The sequence below is a fragment of the Amphiura filiformis genome, chromosome 6, assembly GCF_039555335.1.
Source record: "Amphiura filiformis chromosome 6, Afil_fr2py, whole genome shotgun sequence".
Lineage (NCBI taxonomy): Eukaryota > Metazoa > Echinodermata > Ophiuroidea > Amphilepidida > Amphiuridae > Amphiura > Amphiura filiformis.
This window is the reverse complement of record NC_092633.1, coordinates 58,230,526-58,255,234: the sequence shown is the minus strand read 5'-3', so window position 1 is coordinate 58,255,234 and position 24,709 is coordinate 58,230,526. Positions and strand designations below refer to the sequence as shown.

General features: G+C 37.2%; 1 protein-coding gene across 1 annotated transcript; it reads right to left on the bottom strand.

Moving 5' to 3' along the window:
• Nucleotides 1–24,486, bottom strand: LOC140155716 (uridine 5'-monophosphate synthase-like). The gene is made up of 11 exons (XM_072178650.1): nucleotides 24,313–24,486; nucleotides 12,059–12,157; nucleotides 10,970–11,131; nucleotides 10,397–10,500; nucleotides 9,530–9,719; nucleotides 7,971–8,102; nucleotides 6,159–6,292; nucleotides 4,420–4,634; nucleotides 3,576–3,674; nucleotides 2,410–2,522; nucleotides 1–1,684 (listed from the first exon to the last, which is right to left on the bottom strand). Exons 1-11 carry the CDS (start codon nucleotides 24,448–24,450, stop codon nucleotides 1,607–1,609), a joined length of 1,464 nt encoding a protein of 487 aa, XP_072034751.1. The 5' UTR covers nucleotides 24,451–24,486; the 3' UTR covers nucleotides 1–1,606.
• Nucleotides 24,487–24,709: the final 223 nt, after the last annotated feature.

Genomic DNA, 24,709 nt, shown 5'->3' with positions numbered 1-24,709 from the left:
AGGGAAACACCTCATAGATTCCTGTCATCTGATTGGTTAAAATTGCAGTCACTGAATTAGCTATGCCCTCCTTTTTTAAGAATTACCTAAAACTGAAATATTCCCAGGGCAATAGTCTTTTTTTACAAAACTATTCCCGGGGAATAGTCTTTTTTAAAATGACTATTCCCCGGGCAATCGCTTCTTCTCGATTGAATAATAATGCTGTTTACAATGCGTCCTGGCCAAGTGTGACATTAAGACTGTAGCAGAGATGGATCAGTGTGATGATTTTTTTACCTGCAGATGACGCTACGATCGACCATAGTGCTGGAAGTAAACACTGTCAAAAACCGGCTAAAACATGGCCCAATCTCAACCTCGGTTTGCTCTCGTCAATGATGATAGCTTACAAGATATCATAGAATCGGCGGATAGCGATAATACAAAGAAGCAGGTCAAATATGCCACTAAAATATTTGAGGACTACCTTGCAGCGACACAAATGGATCTAACAACGGTACATCAACTGCGGTGATCAAACGCTACGCCTCAGGGCATAGTCATGGTTTCGAGATCACCTTGGGCCTATAATTTTAACCATGCCCCTCATAGCAGTCAATATTTGTATACTATTTTTCCGTCAGTACTTGATATAGGCCAATGACTTCAACCTCCAGGTTGATAGGCCCATAGCCAGAACCTCGGGAAAATACTTTGCCCTTTTTCCTCTCTATTAACCATTTAGTATTTGTATAATGTTGATAAAAGGATATTACTAGTTCATATTAAATCAGTAATATTGATTTATAATACACTCCTACACTACACCCAAAAAGATGTGCAGGGCTTCAAGCCAGCACTTGCAAAAATATACAAATAATATAGGGGAAAACTCCAAAAGATACATTTAATTTTTGCATGATGTGTGCATCATTTTGGATTGCTATGAAATAAATAATATACTGGGCAAAAAATAGACGTCAGTTAAATCTACCCGCTGACCTGCTGAAAATTTATGACAATTGTGTGTAAAGAATGCGGACATTTCCTAAATTTGGAAAAAATAATGGAATTATATGACATTTTGTAACAATACAAGAAAATATAGAAAGAGTTCAAAAAATATAAGAAAGCCATAATGTTGCACACTTTGTAACAGTATTACAAATTCCATGATGGCAAGATTTCATTTCAGAATGTGATACCTTGGAAGGTTAAATTTCACCAGTGTCCAGATTCAACCTGACTTGAACACAATGAATGCTCAAACCCATGGTCAAACTCCACATCCCAACACTGTTAATGGGTCATGACCATGTGGTCTGTGCACTAACATGCACTGAAAATCTCTAGAGCAACCAGGCCTTGAGCTGCAACATCACATCGCCATGGCGTCCATATACTGACAATTACCAGATGACAATAAACAATCCCTAAACATCATTTACTAAATTCGCTAAGCATATGTTGCAATCAAGGCACAAACAGCTTTGCACAGCATAAAAAATAATGCTGCCCAGGGCATTCTAATACAAAGGGCTGGTTTATAATCATCTCGGAATTGTCGGTACACTTGAATCAAACCAATATCATGATTCTTTAATTTTAGAAATCAATGAACAACTCAGCTTGCGATCCATTTCTCATAGGCAGCATATCCTGCTGTTTGGTACTCTTGTGCAGCTTTGGCTGGATCAGCAGCCTAAAAGAAAAAAACAAAAGAGCCATGTAAAATGAAAATGTACATCAAGAACACATGATTGAAATAGGCAAACATAAAACAGTTACAAATAGAGTTTATAGTCATATAATGTTCTTTGTTCCACGACCCATTATTCAAAATCGCGCACTTTGATTTGTTGAAACGCATCATGCGAAAGACCATTAATAATTCACAATAAAGTGACTAGGGCAACAAACTTTATGTTCTTCTTGCATAACAGCGCACAGCAAAGCACGATGCAGAATATTAGCGCTGTTAGACATTTTATGCAAACGTTCAATATTTCCACAATACTCGCTGTCACAAAAGCTTTGGCTACGCGCACATGCTCTATCTTCAGGTAAACAACTTCAAATATTTGGGCAAAAAGGTGACATTTTCTCTTCAAATCACACTATTTTGTGGTAATAGAATAGAAATAAAGGGTGTAGCATTATCCTTTACACGCAAATAATGTGTCCTCAGCAGTAAAAACATTTAAATAACGGGTTCGGAGATTATTTACGTTTTTACTGCCTCGGACACATTATTTGTGTGTAAAGGATAATGTATTACCCTTTATTTCTTAAATATAAAGACAAATTTAGTTGTAATGTACAGTCCTGCCTTAGTATGATCATCTTTCCCCTTTCAATTCTGTGGTATACTCAATGTAAATACATATGAAACAGTAGATGGAGAGTAAACAAAAGACAATCACTTACTTTATAAATTCCTCTACCAACAATAATGATATCAGTGCCTCTGTTTCCTATAACTTCATCAGGTGTCAAATATTGCTGGCCAAGGCCATCTCCACCCTGAGATAACTTCACACCTGTAACACACACAACATGGTACAACACATATAAACTCATATTTGCCTACAACCTTTGCATCATAGATGTACGGCACATGTCTTTTGGTGCTGTTAGTAAAATTTTTGCAAAAAAAATTACATCATAAAGTCATGGTTCTTTTCCTATTCATTTGCAAATGCATAAAATATTTGCCGACCGATCCACCTCATAAATTTCACTGGAGAGTGATTTTTTTTTAAAGCCTAATAACGAAAAAGGACAAAAATGTAATGGGATCAAGCAAAGATTCTTAATTTGACCATTCTTTTCCTTTCATTCAATCTTATCTCAGAAGTTTTAGTTTGTTTGAAATCTCATTGGAGTGTTTCAGTGTTGAGTTGGACTAAAGAGCTCAATAGTATACAAAGGAGGTGCAACACTTAGAGAATAAAAGATAGGATTTTGTCTTTTGCCTATCCAATATCGTGTCATAATGGATGGGCTGGCCAATATTTTGAGTAGTGGATGCCGGCGCTGCCGGTATCCACTACTCAAAATGTAATTTTTGCGAGAAAAACTGCCTTTTTTCAGAAAAAAATAAAGTTACTTTTGTGAGGACATCCCCGTTGTTTTAAATGAACGAAACCATCACGAACATCTAAGCCACCGAATCGCGTTCTTGGTTCTCGCGACGTGTATTATGCGAACGCATTATCGCATAATCATTGAGGAGCAACAAGCGTGTCACCGCTATGTGGCGGCGCGCGCCCTGACTAATATCACTATCAACTATTGTGAGATATTATACACCAGAAAACCAATCAAATTACATGAATTCTTTACAAGACGCACCCATTGAATAAGAATGTCTTCATAGCAACTGCACATTCATTTATCCTTCATGTAAAAGAATACAGAATTATCCTAGCACAGAAATCTTCTATTGAATGATTATACAGCTTTATTCGGTTAGCTGTTTTAATCCTCAATAGAATCTTTACACTCATGAATATCTTACACCAAGGATACACACATCTTGCCAGCAACTCATCTGCTTAACCTTCTTGTATCTACTTCTTAGGCTAAATTACCTGGTGTCATGTGGATGAACTTAGGGTCAGAGGTCAATGTTGATGTACAGATGAATCCAATAACAAAATCTGCATGCTCTTCTGCCATCTTCACTGTTGCTGTAGTAAGAAAAAATAATGAACATAAATTTAAAAAATATATATTTCAAGGAAAAGGTTCTGTAAGTATACCTTAAATGCAGGGGATCTCAATTATATTTGCGTAAGGACCATGCCGAGGCCAAACTTATTAGTGTACATTACTGTATAACTCAAAGCTGTTCAAGGGCCAACCACAATTGGTCGGTGGGCCAGCCCACAGGCTACCGCCTATTGAGCTGGAAAATTGACTGTCTTGTGATTCTATGCAAAGTTCTACACTTGTCATGTTACCAGAAGTTAGCAAGCTTTTTTGGTGTATTTTCAGGTATGAGATTCATATGCATTCAAATAACATAAAAAAGTATGCACTTTTCCAAGCTCTTGAAATCATTTAATTCAACTCCCCTGGAACACCCTCATCCTACAAAGGATTTTACTTTGATGGGTCCATCATTAATATAATCAATTTTAACTAGCTTCCAGAGAAGTACAGAATTTCCTTGCTCTGGTCGACACACGCACCCTGTTAATGAGTGACATATGCCAAACTTTTGTGTTCCCTTCATGAGCGCCACTCTGTGTCAAACCATTCTTTGACGCATAATTGGCCAATCAGATTTCCAGTCTGATAGTTGTTATGACTGAGTCAGCCAATCAAAGCATCAATTCCATGTTTATGCTATGTATGCTCACCACAGGGAAGAGTGCCATTCTGCTCTGGATGCCAGTGTAGTTACAGCAATATAAATGATTATCATCTTACCTGAAGTGTATTCCCCTGTTGCCAAATTACCAGCTGAACTCATCTGACCAATCAAAAGACAGGCTCTGCCCTTTGACCCTCCGACTTCTTGCAGACCCTTGATGACTCCAGACCCTGGAACAGTGTGTGCATTTACAATGTGAGCCCAATCTGATATTTTATACACGCCTGAGTTGTATTGATGCTTTACTGTGTTCCCAATGTCAGCAAATTTCCTAAAACAATAAATGAGTTCATCAATAATTATTATCTGTTTCAAATTTGATGACACATCTGTCACTTTCAAACAGGTATTAGAGTGATTTGATGAGACAGGTGCCCTGCTCAATTTCAAATTGCTTACATGTTTATTTGATCCATTGCATTTACACCACAAACTGCTGAGAATGAATGGAATTTGTCCAGTGTGACATTAAAAGGTGTCACCATAGCTGGAATGTATAATAATAATATGGAAGTAAAAAGTATATGGCAAAGTTATGCAATAATTGGATTAACTACTATAGCAATAGGTGAAAACATCTTTTGAATATACCGTGCTGCACTGGTACGTTCACGTGGTATCTCTGCATTAAACCATATCATGCTGTTCACTTGCACCTGAAAGATTAGTATCTTTGAAAAGACCAGTATTGTATTCAATCTATGATAGCAGAATAATACAGGTGATGAGTGCAACCTGCTTGTAGTGCAGCGCTATATATTCGAAATTGTTTTCACCTATTGCTATGGTAGTTAATCTGATTTATTACGTCACTTCACCAGCGTATAAATGTTTCTCTTGCCAGACAATTTGTGTACAAGTATTTTAAAAATCACTATCAGTGGTCTCGCACGTAACCAGCCTTTGTATTCTGAGAGGGTGAAACCCAGGTCATTAAAAATTATGTCCTATATAGAATTAAGTCTTCTGTAGTCTGGGTATGGATTGTAAGGCCGGCGTTGACAGGTCCTCTGTCGGAATCCTGTCGACAAAGTGAATTATGTCAACATATCGACAGAACTTCGTCCATGGCGACACAGTGCTCAGGCAATGGCCCAGTAAAACTTTGTCAGGCAAGCTCATTTTCAATCAAAATATTGGCCATTTCCAATGTATTTTCAACAAAATGCAATGCCAAATCTTATCTTTTACCTACTATTTCGCCAACTTTTCTTGTTATTTGCCTTCAGGGGTCATACTTTTGACAGTATTTTGCCTTGTTTTCCGGTATAAATTGTACACTTTATCGCTATGTGCTCGCTATGAAAACGGCCATCTTGTTTTTTACTGAAATTGCCGCTGGTGTTTCTAGATATTTTTAGGTTAAAATTTTTAAAATATTCCTAAAATCATGAAAAAAAAGTCCTGGTATTTTTTCGAACCCAAATGTTTGTCGACACACTGTCGACGTCAAGATACGAAATATGTCGACATCAAAAAACGGTGCCGACGCCGGCCCTAATGGATTGGTGATCATCAATCGCATGGTAGAGGAGAGGTCTCTGCCCCTTCTACGCGCCGATGACCAATGGCCGGTCAACTGTATTGTTGTCATGACTATTGATCAACCAATTGGTGTGATTGTTTAACGCTTCTGCATTCACGCTTGTATACACTAGACACACAGCACATAATGGAAGAATTAGAAAAATTACTTTAATAAGCAATTACAAATGATCTCAGTGCACAAAATAACAATATTTACACAAGGCAGTACTGAATATATCACATTTTGACTCTTTCATTTAGTTCATACCTGTCTTCAAATATCAGGAAGTTGTGTTTCTCAGCAAGTTCTTGAAGGGATTTGACAAAGTCTTGGTTGAAATCTTCCAGGATGTCAACATGAGTCTTCAGCATGCAGATGTTTGGTCCAACTTGGTCTGCAAGCTAAAACAAACACATGACCACATTTCATATTGAACAAAATGTTGAACAAAATGTTGACACATTGTGTTTGAATTTTGCATGGGAAGAAATTTAAAATTTGCAATGTCACATTTAGTGAAGTACACCTCTCATCATCACATACAATCTGACATTTAAATAATTATGTCAATTAAATATGGCACTGAACATACATAAGTATGCAATCTATTCCTATGTAAAAACAAGCTGTTTAAAAAAAAAAGAATTCGAGGCTAGCCTTTAGTTCCATCATGCAATGACACATACAAGCAAAAACAAACCACCCAAGTAAACTTAAATTACTAGTACCCAGTATCTATTAGACATGGACAAGTAAATAAAATAAAGGGATTTTACACACAGATGTCCTTACACAAGACACTATAGAATTACTAAGGCTGTTGTCGACAAGGCTGTTGACGACAATATTGTTGACAAAGCAATTTTCCTGATTATCAACAAGCATGGAACAATAATGTTGACAAAGTCAATAAAATATTAGGGATAAGGTAAGCAACTATTTTAAACTGTTGCAATTTAGTAGTTCACAGTATCTTGCGAATGGTAGTGAGCTTTGGCAAAATTTGCATTGATCATTTCATAGCGAGTGTGTAGAATTCAAATATCACAGATAATACTCTTGTAGGGCCTGTGGTTCTTGAGTTATGTTGTAGGTTGAAACAACAACACTTTTGTGAAATGTATATAACTTATTCACTACAATAAATCAAGCAAGTTTTCAAAGTGTATGATTAAGAGTGAATTTTTGCAAAACATCAAAGGGTTATTTTTAATAATGTATTGATTGTGATAATTAAAATAGATTTTATGGCTGCTTCAACTAACAATAGATTGTGTAGCCTTAAGATATGCTAAACATCACCATTATTTGCAAAATAACTGCATCAGTCTTCTATTTTCATTCGTAAGAGGTGCAGATTATCTTTCCATTACAACCCCAATATTCTGATGATCCGTATACCGTATTTAGTCAAATAGTCGCCCCCCTCAAATAAACGCCAACACCACTTTTTCAACCAAGATGTTTCAAAAATGCCAATATTTCCATGTTATCTTGTGTAGTAAGCTTACCAAGTTGCCCACATGGTCGATAATAGCATCACTTTTTGGCGAAAATCTGGATTGGAAACCCGGAAGTGAACCAGAAGTCAGTGTTTCTAGTTCATAGTTCGTCATTTTAGAGGGAGTTTTAAGTTTACTTGATTTTACGGGGAATTATTGTTCTAAAATTGACCTTGAATAAATGCCCCCCTTGGAAAAATGTAACGCCCCTGGGGCGTTTATTTGACGAAATACGGTATGTGGTATATGGTAATGTTTTGGTGTAAATTATCAATGCACAATGTGGTCTCTGAACTTAATTGGTGTATTGCTTTGTCGACAGCTCTAAGAATTACTCAACCAACTAGTTAGGGTAAAAGAAAAACTAGCATACACCCCTGATTCATATTCTTTGTATAATAGTTGATCGATTATTATTATATCGGAATAATTATCAAGCAACAATTATACAAAGAGTGAATATCCTAGAAGTTGGATCAACTAGACGGCAGCTTAGACAATGGTCACATTTATTCAAACAAGACAACTTCTTGACTTTTCCAATTAAGATATATCCCTGATCAATCCCAATACCTACCTTGAGTAGTTCAGCACAGGTGGTCACATCAACAGAGAATGCCAAGTTGGATTTCTTCTGTTCCATAATGTTGAATAGCTGCTTGGCAAGCGGGTGTTCACAAATATCAGCCCTGGAACTGTAGCAGAGACACTGAAATGCAAATAGAACACACATGTTATTCTACACTCAAATCGTTATGTATTGACGAGGTTGGGCAATGGGCATTCTTGAACAACCCCTCGAGATTGGTAGTAACAAATGCATAGACCTCTGTGTGTGAGAGAGCATTATGATTGTGTCACCTTTGGACTCTATGCTCAATTCCAAGAATGGTGTGATAAAAACATGCAGCTAAATCACTACCAATCTCTAAGCAGTACAGTCATTTGGTCAGGAGAAAGAGTGGCATGCTTTATTCAGCCTGTAATAGGCGTGACCCATAACATCATGGATTGATATACATGCAGTAAAATGTTGGGCATTTCAAGTACCAGCATATGCACCAACTCTGATCATCTTATTCACTATGCAATGAATTCCCAGCAGACATAGATTCGTATGGCATATCCTTTGTCTGCCAAAGGAAGAGCCTGATATACTATGATCAGCTCATAACAGGTGGAACTCATATCATGGATTGATATAGAATGATGTACATACAGCGGGTGCAGCACCTACACAAACTACACTTTGCATACTCTGTGACTGACATGTACTTTGTGAAATTGCATGAGTGAAAGTTATTGATGCGTGCAGTAACAAAAACCAAATAATTATCACCTTTTATAAGCTGATTACAATATAGAAGATATGCTCTCTACATACCAACCCATGGCGAAAGAGTCTCTGGATGTCACATTTAACCTACAACCAACGTTTTGACCCTGATATGGCAGTGACGTTAGTGTACATTTCATTGGGCGCAGCTTCAAATCGCTAGGATTTACTCTAAGCACTGGCATACATACACTCGCTTCAAGACACAGCATAGATGTGTGCATGGATAGCTGTGTCAATGTATTGACGTCACTGCCAAATCAGGGTGAAAACAGCCCTCAAATTAAGGATCTGAAGGGGCACAGCAACTTTTTTAGGGCAAGTTGATAATTGCCTTGGATTTTCACTGAAAAGGCAAGGCAGCACGGCAGTTCGTAATATTTCAAAAGGGCATCATGGCAACTGTTGCAAATTTGAGAAGGGCACCAAGGCTATTTATCAAAAGTGAAAAAAACACACACAAACATAGATAGATGATTTTATAATGAAGGGGCAGAGCTGGGGCACCGACGGCAACTTCATTAGAGGGCACGGCAAGTGATTGCCTTGGGTAAAGGACATATTTTGAGGGCATTACGGCAGTGGGGATGGGCACCCACGGCAAAATGCTGTGGGTGCCGTTGGTTAATTCGAGGGCTGGGTGAAAATGATATATGGTATGATGAAGGCATGATTCAAGTATAACAGATAGCCACACTTGCCAATGATCATTATGCATAGAAAAATCTTGAGGTTGCTTGCTCTGCAGCTGAAGGATATGATGGTGATGGCTAATAGTTGTGGTTGTGGGCATGTCCTACCTTTCTGGCCCTTTTCTTTTCATTAGAGGTGGCATTGTCTCCACTAGACGTCTTCTCAGCTGCTTGCTGGGTCGGTGCTGCTGCAGAAAAGGAATTCTCCTGGATGAACTTCTCCGTCTCTTTCACAACACTCTCTTCTAGTTTCCCTTGCTCACAAAGAATCTCCAATATTTTTGGAAGAGTAATGACACTACAAAAAGGAATCAATAAAGAATGGGGGAAACGATTTGAATATGCAAATTAGGCCACCATAATTAAATAGTTAATCTTAAAGCTCCTCAAAGTTTGAAAACCTAATGCAGAATGCGTTTTTTTTAGGGTTTTTAATTTTAATTTTTTTAATCTGTGATACAGGCTTTTTGATAAGAATAGACCACCTTTTCATCTGTCAAGGAGGTTCCACTATAGTCAAGATGAAGATTTTTATTGAGATTTACGATTTAGGCTAGGTATCAGACGTAATATTTCTGTGTGGTGGATTTAGAAGAAAAAATGAAACAACAGAAAAAAAACTGTGTAATTTACTCAATCCAGCGGGAATAACATGCAAAAAGCGGACAATTTTATTTATGCCCGGTGGAGCGTTAAGACTGTTCTATTTAATCAAATCATGGTGGCCTTAGAGGATACAGTCATTACACATACATTTTCCTTAATTTGAGATATGAAAATGAAAATCTAATCTCCATACAATATATTCAATGTATTTAAGTTTATACTTTTGTTTTTTCTTAACTGTTTTTGTACTGTGCCCTGAACATCTTGTTTTGATGGTATGCATGATTGCATGTGTTATAAATCCATTACTTAGATAAGTTCACACATCCAAATCCTCAGTGTAGTACTACAAAAGAGATGACAAATTACCTGTGTAAGCTTATTCCTTGATTCTTTAGCCTTTCTGAGCCTCCTTGACCACGATCCACTAAGACCACAGCATCGGTTACCTTCAGTCCAACTGTATCTAATGACTACAAATATGAAAACAATTGAAAACAGATTATAGATACATTGCTGGATGTGGGTTTAATTCTATTTTAATGATGATTTAGCTGGTGTATCTTTATTTACATTGGCCTATTCCAGTTGAGATCCATACACTCCCTATGGAAGACATGACCTTAATCTCTCACATAGGGGGTGTAGATTTCCAATAGTGATTGTGAAAATACATAGAGCTTTTCAACAAGGATTCAGTTTTGGGAAAAAGCGAGTCCCGGTTCAACTGAATTTAGTCGCAACCAGGACTGAGTTTTACAACACAGAACTCACTTTAATTTGTTTTTAAAATAGGTGTCAGAATTGAAGCCCAAATGGTTTAATATCCAATGGCATAGTTTAATAGCCTCCTTTCAATAATGATAGCTCACATTAGAGACACCCCATTTTGGTTCACTGTTTCCTTTTTCTTGGGTATCATGTTTTATATAACCTGTTTACCTGTACTGTCTCCCAAACACTTGAGCCACTAGTGACTACATCTTCAATAATCAGACAGTTATCACCAGCCGTGAACACGCCTTCTATCATCTTCTTGGTGCCATAATCTTTAGCTTCCTTACGTCTGATCACCATGGGCTTATTCTGTTTCACTGCCATCAACTACAGATACAACACAAGACAAGTTGTAGGGCACAAGGCCAATTGACAGCTTATTCAACATTCTAATATTCTCTTCTTCACTTTGGATAAAGCTATTCCAGTTGAAATCCATATACACGTACCCACTATGGAATATATGACCTTAATCTCCCAAGTAGGGGGTACAGATTTCACATGGAGTCACCCATTCAGGTAACCTCATTTGAAATTCACACTCCCTGTGTGGAAGATTAAGGTCATGTCATGGCTACATGAATTTCAACTGGAACATAAACTCTGATTATTCATAGTCTATGACTGGAATAACCCAAAGTTGGGTACGTGGGATTCTGGAAACCGAGTTAACACACACACACCCCCACACACAAAGCGCAGTTTATTGGACATCCATATTTAATAATTTGAAGTTTGTTCAGTACATAGGCATATTGGTGACCATCCACCACAAATAGGCTGTATTTACTCGGTGTAATGTCAGTGTTTTCACTTTCTGAGATATGGGACAGGTAAGTTCTCCTAAAAATAACTTTTCCCTGTTGCTTGTGTGCAAAGAACTTAAAAGAAGTGAAAAATACTTTTTTTTTTGTTGAGAAGTTTAGCAGACCATATACATGTAGATCTCAATTCTGCCGACATTACAGCCCATTCGTGGTGGGCATAATTATTATGTTTTGTAATGTAATACAGCAGGGATAGCAGGAGTGCTACAAATAGCACTTCTGGAAATCTTAAGGCGGGCTTTCAGATGTGCTATTAAATTGCACTCAGTAAGAAGAATTGAGGTGTGCTATAATAAATCGCATTCAGACAGGGGATTTGAGGTGTGTGATGGTGTGCCTGTCTGTGCCATCACACTTGCACGCCTTAAAACTCAATCCCTGGTAATATTATGAGATGTGTTGAAAATCTTCTGAGTGTATTTCTTACCGTTGACAATGGCAAGGCTGTATATGGTACTCCACAGAGGACACTGCTTTTTACATTGTTCTTCTCTGCTATTTCCCACAATAATTCGGCTGTTTCATCCTGAAAATGCAACATTTTACCATTTATATAAAATGATATCATCAGTATTACAATGTAGGCAAAAAAAACATGTTTGTTTCCTGTAGCAGGTCAAAAAAGTCAAATGCAAAATGTATTTTTTTGGTTGTTTTTTAAATCCATGTCTTTAAAGACCCATTCAGTGATCTCAGCGCAAGTGCACAAAAAAATTTAAATTGTTTATAAATTGCTTAGAAGTGAAGGATAAGTCATTCAAATTGTCATTTGGTATTTTTGAAATGAAATGAAAAAATTGGCAAAAAACAAAGAAAACAGCAATACTGATGAAAGTTGAAGCCCCATTCAAATACATGTAGCCAATTTATATACTGTCAGTATATAAATTACAGATATTCATGTACATGTAAAATGTCTTATTTTGTCTTAAATTCACAGCTTTCGGCTGAACCACTAGCAGGTTATGTTAGCACATCTATGACAATGACAAAGATACCAAAATCTGAATTTTGATGATTTTTACGATCGTACATATGAACAAATCACTGACAAAAATGACAAAAATACCATTTTTGCTGCAAATTGGAATGGGAATTTACAGTGGGTCTCTCTGACACACACACAAAATAAATCATATTTCTGCATCTATGTGACGTGTCATGTCAAAAGCAGACACTTTTGGGCAGGATCGTAAATGGAGAAATAGCCAAAAATCTGTCCGGGGTGATTTTTTCACAATTTGGGTTTGTTGCGAATTTGTGATGTTATTAATGTTTAAAATATTGTCTGAACTGGCATCTGGTATTTTTTGAGACATTTTTCAAGATAATTCCTACTCTTAACATTGTCAATATTTTTAAAGGCCGATATCTCAATTTCCAATACCATAACTTACGAATTCAATATCTTCGCTTAGGAATGTCTGATTTCATTGGGGGTCAATAATATTTTTAAAGGCCGATATATCTCAATTTCCAATTTTATAATACCATAACTTACGAATTCAATATCTTCGCTTAGGAATGTCCGATTTCATTGGGGAAAACGGCGTTGTGGAGCAAAATATCTCTATATTTAATATGTAAAAACCTCAAAATTGATAACCTGCCCAAAAGTGTCTGTTTTTGACATGACACGTCACATAGGTGACCATTAATATTCAGCACAACTGAGCCCTGATGAAGTCCAATCATCATTTTTGAGATATTCAACCAAAATATTCGGCTTGAACTTAGCTTTAAAATGATGTATATCATGTCTATAGTACTTGACATTTAAGTAGTGAAAAATCAATAAAACAGTCAATAAATCCTTTGTTTCCTATTGTTTATTGTTAAGTTCAATGGAGCATATCTCAATAGTGGCACTGGAGACATCCGGGCTCAGTTGTGGTGGATGGTCACATATGTGCCTGACCACCACCACAACTGAGCCCGGATGTCGCCAGTGCCACTATTGAGATATGCTCTATTGAACTTAACAATAAACAATAGGAAACAAAGGATTTATTGACTGTTTTATTGATTTTCACTAAATGTCAAATACTATAGACATGATATACATCATTTTAAAGCTAATTTCAAGCAGAATATTTTGGTTGAATATCTCAAAAATGATGATTGGCGACTTCAGGGCTCAGTTGTGCTGGATGGTCACATATAATTCAAGAATATCTATGATCCCCTTTCAACCTGCAGATTAAAAAAGGTATTAAAACATGTGTAAAAGTGTAAAATGTGTAAAAATATTTTCTCCAGTAGTTTTTCACAACGCTCATTTGTTGTGTAATGTGTAAATGTTTACTCCAGTGTTTTATACAGGGGTCAAAATATAAAATAAAACTTACATGCACAACTCTGATTTTTCCTAAAAATTAGATGATTTTTACAAAATTTTACATGCATAGGCAAAATTCTACATGCACAGACACAGATTCAAAGTTACATGCATCTGTGCATATGTATGCATGTGGTATTTCGAATACTGGTTTTATATTATTTTTTTGTGATCCAAGAAAACAATGTCAACTTACTATTGTCAATAGACAATGACAATTTTTTTTCCAGTACCGGTATCCATACCAAACTTGTTAAAGTTCTATGAAAAAATATAATTTCCACCGGACTCTTTGTACTTCTAATTCTTCTTTTCTTTTTTTCATTTCAATTTAATTTTTTTTTAAAAGGAAAAGCAAAAGGGTATTTTTCAGGTACCAAAGGTACAGGATTCCTGTCGAAAATTCAATTGACTACACGAGTGCACAATTACTCGTTAGGTGAGGTCTTAAAGTGTTATTCAGATTTCCTTTTACAAATTAAGCGTGCATGCTAGCCGTCCAGCGCGTATTATTTTGCACAAGGTCCAATGCACACGCTATGACGTCGCGCGCGTATACAGATGGTTAATGTCCCACCTTGACTCATACAATATATTATGTCATCAACAACATGGCTTCCGCAGGAACCACTCCTGCGAAACCCAACTAATTTCCACAATACAGGACATAGCTCATGACTTGGACAATAAACTTCAAACAGGAGTATACTGCTGCAGCGCCGAGAGGCTGCTTTCACAGATCTCTCTAATACCATAGTCATTACTGCTGATTCAGGCCATGATATGTTATCAACTTTTTACTGATGGAAGTGTTTTACCTCTAGAACATCACTATGGGCAAGACAGACAGAAATAGATGGCTATTTTTCTGTATTTTGTGCCTGTTTTGGGTAACATTTCTGTATTATTATGAGCCTACATGGACAGTATACAGAGTATCATGCAGTTACCTGTTGATTGATCTGCCTACTCAACCAAGTCAGCCTGGAAACAACTTATTGACTACAACTTACTACCAGTGGGGTGATCATTATTATCATCTTGATCACCCACTTATCATCCTACCAAGTGGAAGTGATTATCCTCCACTACCAGTGACTAATCAATGTATTTTCAATATGGAGTGTGATCAGCCCTCATCCAAATCATCTCAGTCAAATATGACATTAAGTTTTCAATACACAGCTTTCTTCTTATGTGGATTGTCTACTACCAATTATACCAACTGCCCGCTAACAACTGAAACCTGTCAAAAACTGGACTCACTTAATCTCTTAAAGCAGCCATGTTTAACTCATCATCATGAATCTACACCACCCCAAAAGACTAACAAGAGAAAACGATGGCGTCACCGTGGAAATAGAGGTGGCAAAAAACTCAAATCAAGGCCTACATCAGAACATATTGATTCCAGAATAAGTAGACCCACAACATCCATCAACACAAGAGACTGTCTTAATATGCGTTTATGGAACCCCACATCAGTTAGACATAAAACTACATCTGTATCTGATTGCCTTATTGGTGATAATGTTGACATTATGTTTATAACAGAAACGTGGTTAAATCAGAATGATAATGTTGTAATTGGTGAATGTAGCCCTCCAGGGTATTCGTTTGTTAATGTACCCAGAGGTACAAGTGATCATGGTGGCATTGCAATTATCTCAAAAGTTCTTTAAAACTGCACACTGTTCAGCTTCAACATAGTGTTACCACCTTTGAATCTGCTTCTGTAATTGACCCGCTTATGGCATTCAATATATTGTCATCTACAGACCCCTCATTCCAAAAAGAATGGATTATTAACATCTACCTTTCTTAATGAGTTTGAGGATTTCATGGGTGAGATAGCCTTGTTCCCTAATAAGGTTGTGTTACCCGGGGATTTCAATGTGCATGTTAATAAACCATGGAAATCTGATGTCAGACGATTTTTGACATGCCTTGAGGTCTCTGGGTTTCACCAACACGTTAACCAACCCACTCACAGGTCTGGTAACATTTTAGATTTGATTATTTCAAGACCTGAAGATAATCTTGTTCACAATTGTCTTTCTCAAGGCATTTTCCTGCCGGACAATAGCATGGTTCATTGTTACCTGAATCGGAAAAGGCCACCTCAAACCAAGAAACCCAGTAGAGTAAGGAATTACAAACTCATTGATAACGAGCAATTTAGAAGTGATCTTATTACTGAACTGGAATACTTAACTGAACTTAATGATCCTATTGACAACTTGGTTATCTTATTTGATAGCAAGGTCCGGGATATTCTTGATCACCACGCCCCAGAGGTTGTTAAAATGCGCACGGTAAGAACCCGCTTTCCATGGTATAATAGTACTATCAAAGAAGAAAGGCAAGTGCGTAGAAAGTTAGAACGTAAATGGCGCAAGACCGGATCTGATGAGGATAAGCGAGCTTATCTTGATCAAAAGAATGCTGTTAATAATCTTATTGATTCTGAGAAAGCTAAATTCTATCAAAACAAATTTGCCAATAGCGATGTCAAGGGTATGTTTCAGAATGTAAAAACCCTTCTGAACCAAAATACGCGTATCCTCCCTTCCTCAGACTCCACTGTGAGTTTGTGCAACCAGTTTGCCACTTCTTCAATGATAAGGTCACCACGATCAGAGAATGTCTTGATTTGCATCCTGGTACCCAATCTCAATTTGTTGACTACCGCACTGAACATGTGTTCAGTGATTTCATGTTGGTCTCTGAGGAAGATGTTTGCAAACTTGTCAATGCTTCCTCCACCAGTACTTGTATCCTTGATCCAATCCCTACTTGGTTGATGAAAGACCACATTGAGCGTTTTATTCCATCAATTACTCATATCATTAATGTGTCTCTCTCATCTGGTATTTTCCCGGAACCTTTTGGCAAAGCTGTTATATCTCCTATCATTAAGAAATCTTCTCTTGATCATGATGAACTTAAAAATTACAGGCCGGTATCAAATGTGTCTTTTATATCCAAACTCATTGAAAAGGTTGTAACTCAGCAAATAACAAATCATATCAATGACTGTAATTTAGGTGAAATCTATCAATCGGCTTACAAAGCCAACACAAGTACTGAAACCGCTCTCTTAAAGGTGAAAAGTGATGTGTTGAATGCCGTGAGACAGAGGGAAGTTGTCCTTCTTGCACTTTTAGATCTGTCTCATGCATTCGATACCATCGACCATGGTATCATGCTCAAACGTTTACAGGATAGAATTGGTTTGTCTGGTAATGTATTGCAATGGGTTCGTACATATCTTAATTGTAGAAGTAGTCGTGTATTTATTGATGGTTGTGTTTCCAATTCAAGCCCTCTTGTATTTGGTGTTCCACAGGGTTCTGTGATTGGGCCAATGATGTTTGTTATTTATACCTTGCCAGTGGGGGACATAATTCGTAAACATAATGTCTCATTTCATATATATGCAGACGATACTCAATTGTATGTTTCCTTTTGTCCTAACATCCCGGCGCTGCTGAGAAAGCGTTACAAACTCTTGAAGCCTGTATCCACGAACTGCAAAACTGGATGAATATAAATAAACTCAAACTGAACAGTGACAAAACAGAATTTTTCATTGCTGGATCCCATTATCGCCTTCAAAAGCTTCCGAATCTTGAACTCAAAGTTGGCCAAAGCATTATAAAACCATCTCCAAATGTGCGTAACCTCGGGTGATTTTTGACAGTCATATGTCTATGACAAAACAGGTGAACTCCATCGTTTCCTCTGTCAACCTCCAGCTTCGCAACATCAGAAGAATACAGCATCATTTGGATACGGACACTAAACATCATGTTGTCCGGGCCCTTATACTTTCGCGTTTGGACTATGGTAACAGCCTTCTCTATGGACTCAAGTCTCAAGATCTTCGCCGCCTTCAATCCCTTCAACACAAAGCATCCAAGCTAATTTTCTCCGTCCCTAGACGTACTGATCCAAAACCTCTCATGAACAATCTTCATTGGCTTCCGATTAGCAACCGCATCCAATTCAAACTCTGTCTTCTGATTTATAAGTGCCTGATTGACTCTGCTCCGCAATACCTCATCGATTCAATTAGTCTTAAGCCAACACCGTCCAGTGGCCCTGTTACAAGATCTGCCCTGGACAGAACTCTCCTAAACATTCCCATGTGCAAGTTAACCTGTGGTGATAAGTCATTTACAGCTGCTGGACCGTCCATCTGGAACAGCCTACCACGGAACGTACGAGAAGCTTCTTCTCTCACACAATTCAAAAAGCTGCTGAAAACTCACTTGTACAATTTTTAGTATTTTTCATTTTGTCTTTACATTGACTTTTCTTGTTTTCCACTGGCTGGTTATTGTTTGTTGTTGGTAATGTAGTTTTGTGCGTTTAGATCAATTTTTTGCATAAGCGCCTTAAATCACCTTTATGTATGTATGTATGTATGTCGTTATCATGGACTTTACCAAAGCCTTCGATAAAGTTCCACACCAAAGACTCCTGATCAAGCTGCAGCGATATGGTATTAGAAACAGAACACATAACTGGATCAACTCATTTCTTACAAACAGGAAACAACGGGTCGTTGTAGATGGCGAATGCTCATCGTGGGTGGATGTAGACTCCAGTGTCCCCCAAGGCACTGTAACAGGGCCATTGGCAGTGTTCGAATTAAGGAAAAATAATTGGTTGTCCCACAGACAACCAGGTTACAATTTATGGTTGTCCGTCTAAGTTTTTGGTTGTCCGATCTTGGAATATTTAAAGATACACATATAAAGGTGAGTTTTGGCTACAAATTTATGGTTGTCCAGCGGACAACAGAATCAGTATCTTTGGTTGTCCGGCGACTTTTTTAGTTGTCCCGGGCAACCGGACAACCAAAATTTCGAACACTGGCCATTGGACTTCCTCATGTTCATAAACGACTTGCCAGAGGGCCTCGAGTGTATCGTACGTCTCTTTGCAGATGATTGTATTCTGTATACCAATGTTACCAACGAGGAAGACGCAAACAGACTACAAAGAGACCTAGATAAACTCACACAGTGGCAAAATAAGTGGCAGGTGATGTTTAACGCGGAAAAGTGTTACGTGCTAACCCACGCCAGATCACCATCTGAATACACATACAAATTAAACAACACAACTCTGACAGAAACCAAAATCCATACCTATCTGGGTGTGAATATTACAAGTGATTTAACATGGAACTCACACGTGGGGAACATAACAGCGAAAGCCAACAAATCGCTGGGATTCCTGAGAAGGAACCTGTATGCATGTACCAAAGAGATCAAAAACATGGCATACAAAACATTGGTCCGCCCAATCTTGGAATACAGTTCCTCAGTTTGGGACCCACACACGCAAACCTTAGTGAAGCAAATTGAAGCTGTCCAAAACAGGGCAGCCAGGTTTGTATCCGGGAAATACAGTAGGCAGTAGGCACATGAGTGTAACAGCTATGAAAAAGGACTTAATTTAAACTGGGAGGAGCTTGAAACTAGAAGGAAGGTGCCCCGCCTAATAACATTCCATCATGTACTAACGGGTCAACTCGCCATTCCGGCACGAAAAAATTCTGCGCCCAGTCCAACGGACTACAAGACATACAGTACCAAAAGCAAACAACTTTACTCCTATTACAGCCAACAAGAACTGTTATAAGCAGTCATTTATTCCACGTACATTGGTACAGTGGAACAGCCTACCTAGTCACATTACAACCATCAAAAAGAAAGAAGAATTCAAAACAGCAGTCAGAAACTACTACAACTTTTACTAATCTCCTCAATGCGCACACCCCAACCCTAGTCTTGCCAGCAAGACTTCAGTCTTTATCATAAACATAAATTATATCTACGGACCTGAGTTATTATAGTTACTAGTAGTACACTGCAAGATTCTCATCTGTGTGACGCCGATGTCACCAGAATGTCACTGCATCAGAAACTACACCTCGGTTTTCCATATCGCCGGTCCGAAATAGCCGGGTAGCCAGCCTCCTAGGTTTCTACAGAGTGACTTCACGTGCCGTGACTTCTGGGAGAGTCACACCGGTGTGACTACGCGACTGGGCCTGGGTGCTCATCGGCGTTTTGGGTTGCCGGTTTTGCTTTTATTGCCATATTTTTATATTCTCTTGATTTATTCAAATAATATTCTTTATTTCTTGCTTTTTTAGGAGATTAGGGAGGGGAAATTGCAAACTGGACTTTAAAAATAAGGGAAATATTAGATAAAAGAAATAAACATGATCAGTAAACAAAGTATAATTTAATAAACTAATATGATGAATAAAATACATTTTTGTTAATTGGTGGTTAATTGAATAACTAAATAAATAAAAAGTTAAGAAATAAATAAACAGGAAGAAACCAATAAACGAAGAATGGAAGAAACAAAGAAACACTTCGAAAGAAAACAACTTGAGAAAAATTGCAAATAAAGAAGTTTATATTATAAGATATAATATTATAAGAAGCATGTCGGCCTATTGATGAATTAAAATATTAAATGTGTAAAATAAATAAATAATTATAACAATAATAATTCATAACAAGCATTAATATTTATGCGATAAAAAATAAGACAATTTCAAACAAATATTGCAACAGGCCTATATTGATGTGACACCGATTTATAGGCATGATTTGATAACGTAAAAAAACCAACATGAAAAACAAATCAAACTAATAGGCCTATAAAAACACCATTTTGAAAAACGGAAAAAGAAAATAGCACAAGCCAAAGTTTTGCATAAACTTACGGCAGTAAAAGTATAAATTTGCAGTAGACCTTTCAGGAAAGTGACAAAAAGTAAAACAAAATGCATGCTAGGCCTATAAATCAATTTTAAATATAACAGAAAAATTCTTGCTCCAAAATAAGTATAAGTAAACTTTTGGCAAATCAAAATGTATAAATTGAAAATGCTAGGCCTATAATAGGCATACTTTGCGAACTTCGGCTGAAAATTGATATCTCTTTTAAAACATTTAAAAACACAATTCGTATTAAATATAAAAAAATAGCATTTCAATAGCTAGGCCTATATAACGTTATCATGCAAAATATGAAAAAAGCAAAACATGTCATCTAACCACTGAAGTAAACAAAGCAATGATATAAGTTTTGTGTGAAAAAAAGCAAACAAATAAACAAAATAAAAATGTTTGAAATGAAACAAACAAATAAACCAAGAACAAGAACTGCAAATAAAACACACACAGTTGATGAGATTATTTTAATAATCTCATAATTTTAATAATTTTAATAGTGCTGCCTGTTTAAAAACAGGCAGCACGAAAAGAATTAAAATATTATAAAAGAGAACAATAAAAAATAAATGAAACAAAATGAATCGGAAGTCTCACAGTTGAAATATAAATGATAAACAAAGACGGCCGTAGAACCACAGACCCACTGCACTGTACAGCATGCATCAATCAATTAATTATAAAACCAACTCATTCCATTCATGGCGTATACAAGCATTAAAACAAGCATGATACGCGTATTTGTCATCATCAGCGCGTATTTGGTAGATATACGCTGCGTCCCCAAGTGTTCGAACTCATAACAGGGTTCGGTCAGCGACCTTTCGCAGCGTAGTCACCTTGAAGTTCGCCGACTGGGCACCGAGCAGGCGACGCATGGGGCACTGGATACGGAAGTCACTTTGATGTGACTACAAGATGTGGACCACTGTCGGAATCTAGCCGGTGGTGTACATCATGAGTCGCCGATGCGGCATCGAGCAGGTAGCACATCGGAGGCTAGCAGTTGTAGTCACTACGTGATGACACTGCTGCATAGTGCCCTAGTACTGCCTTGTTTCCGATGTAGTCACTCTCCTGTAGTGACTCTGTCGGCCACCATAGGGTAGGTTATTCTGGAGTGACGGCGGTAGTGACTTCAGAGTTCCAGTGCGATGTAGTCACTCTGGCGCCAGGAATTTTGCAGTGTACTAGTAGTACACTGCAAAATTCCTGGCGACAGAGTGACTACATCGCACTGGAACTGGAACTCTACTAGTAGTACACTGCAAAATTCCTGGCGACAGAGTGACTACATCGCACTGGAACTCTGAAGTCACTACCGCCGTCACTCCAGAATAACCTACCCTATGGTGGCCGACAGAGTCACTACAGGAGAGTGACTACATCGGAAACAAGGCAGTAGGGTACTATGCAGCAGTGTCATCACGTGAGTGACTTTAACTGCTAGCCTCCGATGTGTTACCTGCTCGATGCAGATCGGCGACTCATGATGTACACCACCGACTAGATTCCGACAGTGGTCCACATCTTGTAGTCACATCAAAGTGACTTCCGTAGCCAGTGTCCCATGCGCCGCCTGCTCGGTGCCCAGTCGGTGAACTTCAAGGTGACTACGCTGCCGAAAGGTCGTTGACCGAACCCTGTTATGAGTTCAACACTTGGGGACGCCACGATATCTACCAAATACGCCGCTGATGATGACAAATACGCGATCATGCTTGTTTACTGCTTGCTTGTATAGGCTCATGACTGGAATGAGTTGGTTTTATAATTAATTGATTGATGCATGCTGTACAGTGGGTCTGTGGTTCTACTGCCGTCTTTGGTTTTTTTTTATTGTGCTTTTGCATTATCATTTATATTTCAACTGTGAGACTTCCGATTCATTTTGTTTCATTTATTTATTGTTCTCTTTTATAATATTTTAATTCTTTTCGTGCTGCCTGTTTAATAATCTCATCAACTGTGTGTGTTCAATATTTGCAGTTCTTGTTCTTGGTTTATTTGTTTGTTTCATTTCAAACGTTTTTATTTTGTTTATTTTTCTGCTTGTTTTCCCACAAAACTTATTTCATTGCTTTGTTTACTTCAGTGGTTAGATGACATGTTTTGCTATCAAATTAGGCCTATTTTTTCATATTTTGCATGATAACGTTATATAGGCCTATTGAAACTTTTTTTTATTTTTAAACAAAAAATGTTTTTAAATGTTTTAAAAGAGATATTAATTTTCAGCGGGTTCGCAAAGTATGCCTATTATGAGCCTAGCATTTTCAATTTATACATTTTGATTTGCCAAAACTTTACTTATTTGAAGCAAGAATTTTTCTGTTATATTTAAAATTGATTTATAGGCCTAGCATGCATTTTGTTTTACTTCTTGTCACTTTACTGAAAGGTCTATTGCAAAGTTATACTTTTTACTGCCGTAAGTTTATGCAAAACTTTGGCTTGTGCTATTTTCTTTTTCCGTTTTTCAAAATGGTGTTTTTATAGGCCTATTAGTTTGATTTGTTTTTCATGTTGATTTTTTTACGTTATCAAATTATGCCTATAAATCAATATAGGCCTATTGCAGTGTTTGTTTGAAATTGTGTCTTATTTTTTATCACACAATTATTAATGCTTGTTATGAATTATTATTGTTATAATAATTTATTTTACACATTTAATATTTTAATTCATCAATAGGCCTACATGCTTCTTATAATATTCCTACTTTTAACTTCTTTATTTGCAATTTTTCTCAAGTTGTTTTCTTTCGAAGTGTTTTTTTGTTTCTTCCATTCTTCGTTTATTGGTTTCTTCTTGCTTATTTATTTCTTAATTTGTTATTTATTTAGTTATTCAAATAACCATCAATTAACAAAAATGTATTTTATTCATCGTAGGGCCTATTAGTTTATTGAATTATACTTTGTTTTACTTATCATGTTTATTTCTTTTACTAACAAATTTATTTTATTCATCTAATATTTCCCTTATTTTGAAAGTCCAGTTTGCAATTTCCCCCTCCCTAATCCCCTAAAAAAAAGCAAGAAATAAAGAATATTATTTGAATAAATCAAGAGAATATAAAAAATATGGCAATAGGCCTAAAAGCAAAACCGGCAACCCAAAACGCCGGTACTGAGCACCCAGGCTCAGTCGCGTAGTCACACCGGTGTGACTCTCCTGCGAAGTCCATGAGTCACTGCGTCGCGAAGTCACTCTGTAGAAACCTAGGAGGCTGGCTACCCGGCTATTTCGGACCGGCGATATGGAAAACCGAGGTGTAGTTTCCGATGGAGTGACATTGATGTGACATCGGCGTCACACAGATGAGAATCTTGCAGTGTAGTAGAACTAACCCTAACCCCTGCTCGTCTGACCCTCAATAGAGGGTGTTGGGCAGTATGCGCAAGAAGAAGAAGAAGACGTCAAAGGAAATCTGAATAACACTTTACAACAAACCATTTTTATTACATGGCAATTTTTACATGGTTTCATTGGTTTGTTGTTGTTGTTGTTGAGGATGCAGAATTCAACAGCCTCGACACACGATTGATTTTTACAAATCATGCATGCACATACCATTATATCAGGATAAGAAACCATCACACGCAAATCAAAATACACAGGTGACATGATACCACTTTTAAGTTTGAAGTTACCGAATTTAACGGCCTCTACTTCGTACAAACGAAGAACAAGTTTGGTTATACGGTCCATTTTCGACAAGATTCGCACTTTCCCGCAACAGCAAGTTTTCTGTTTTGATGTTCCTATAATTCATTACATTAAGTAAGAAGGAGAAAACACCTGAAATAATATTCAATTGGTTTAAAAAACTGCTGAATATTTAGGAATGTTATAAGTCTTTTGAAAAAAGTTGCTGTTAAAATCAATAAGAGCTATTTTTTAGAAAAATCTAGGTTGATTTTAGGTTTATTATTTTTATAAGTCAAAAACACATTTCACCTTTGAACTT

Coding starts and splice junctions, on each gene's coding strand:
- LOC140155716 (XM_072178650.1), bottom strand. CDS start 24,450: ATGGACCGTATAACCAAACTTGTTCTTCGTTTGTACGAAGTAGAGGCC. Junction 12,158..24,312: donor TTTCTTATCCTGATATAATG/GTATGTGCATGC, acceptor TTGCATTTTCAG/GATGAAACAGCCGAATTATT. Junction 1,685..2,409: donor TTGGTAGAGGAATTTATAAA/GTAAGTGATTGT, acceptor TTTTTCTTTTAG/GCTGCTGATCCAGCCAAAGC.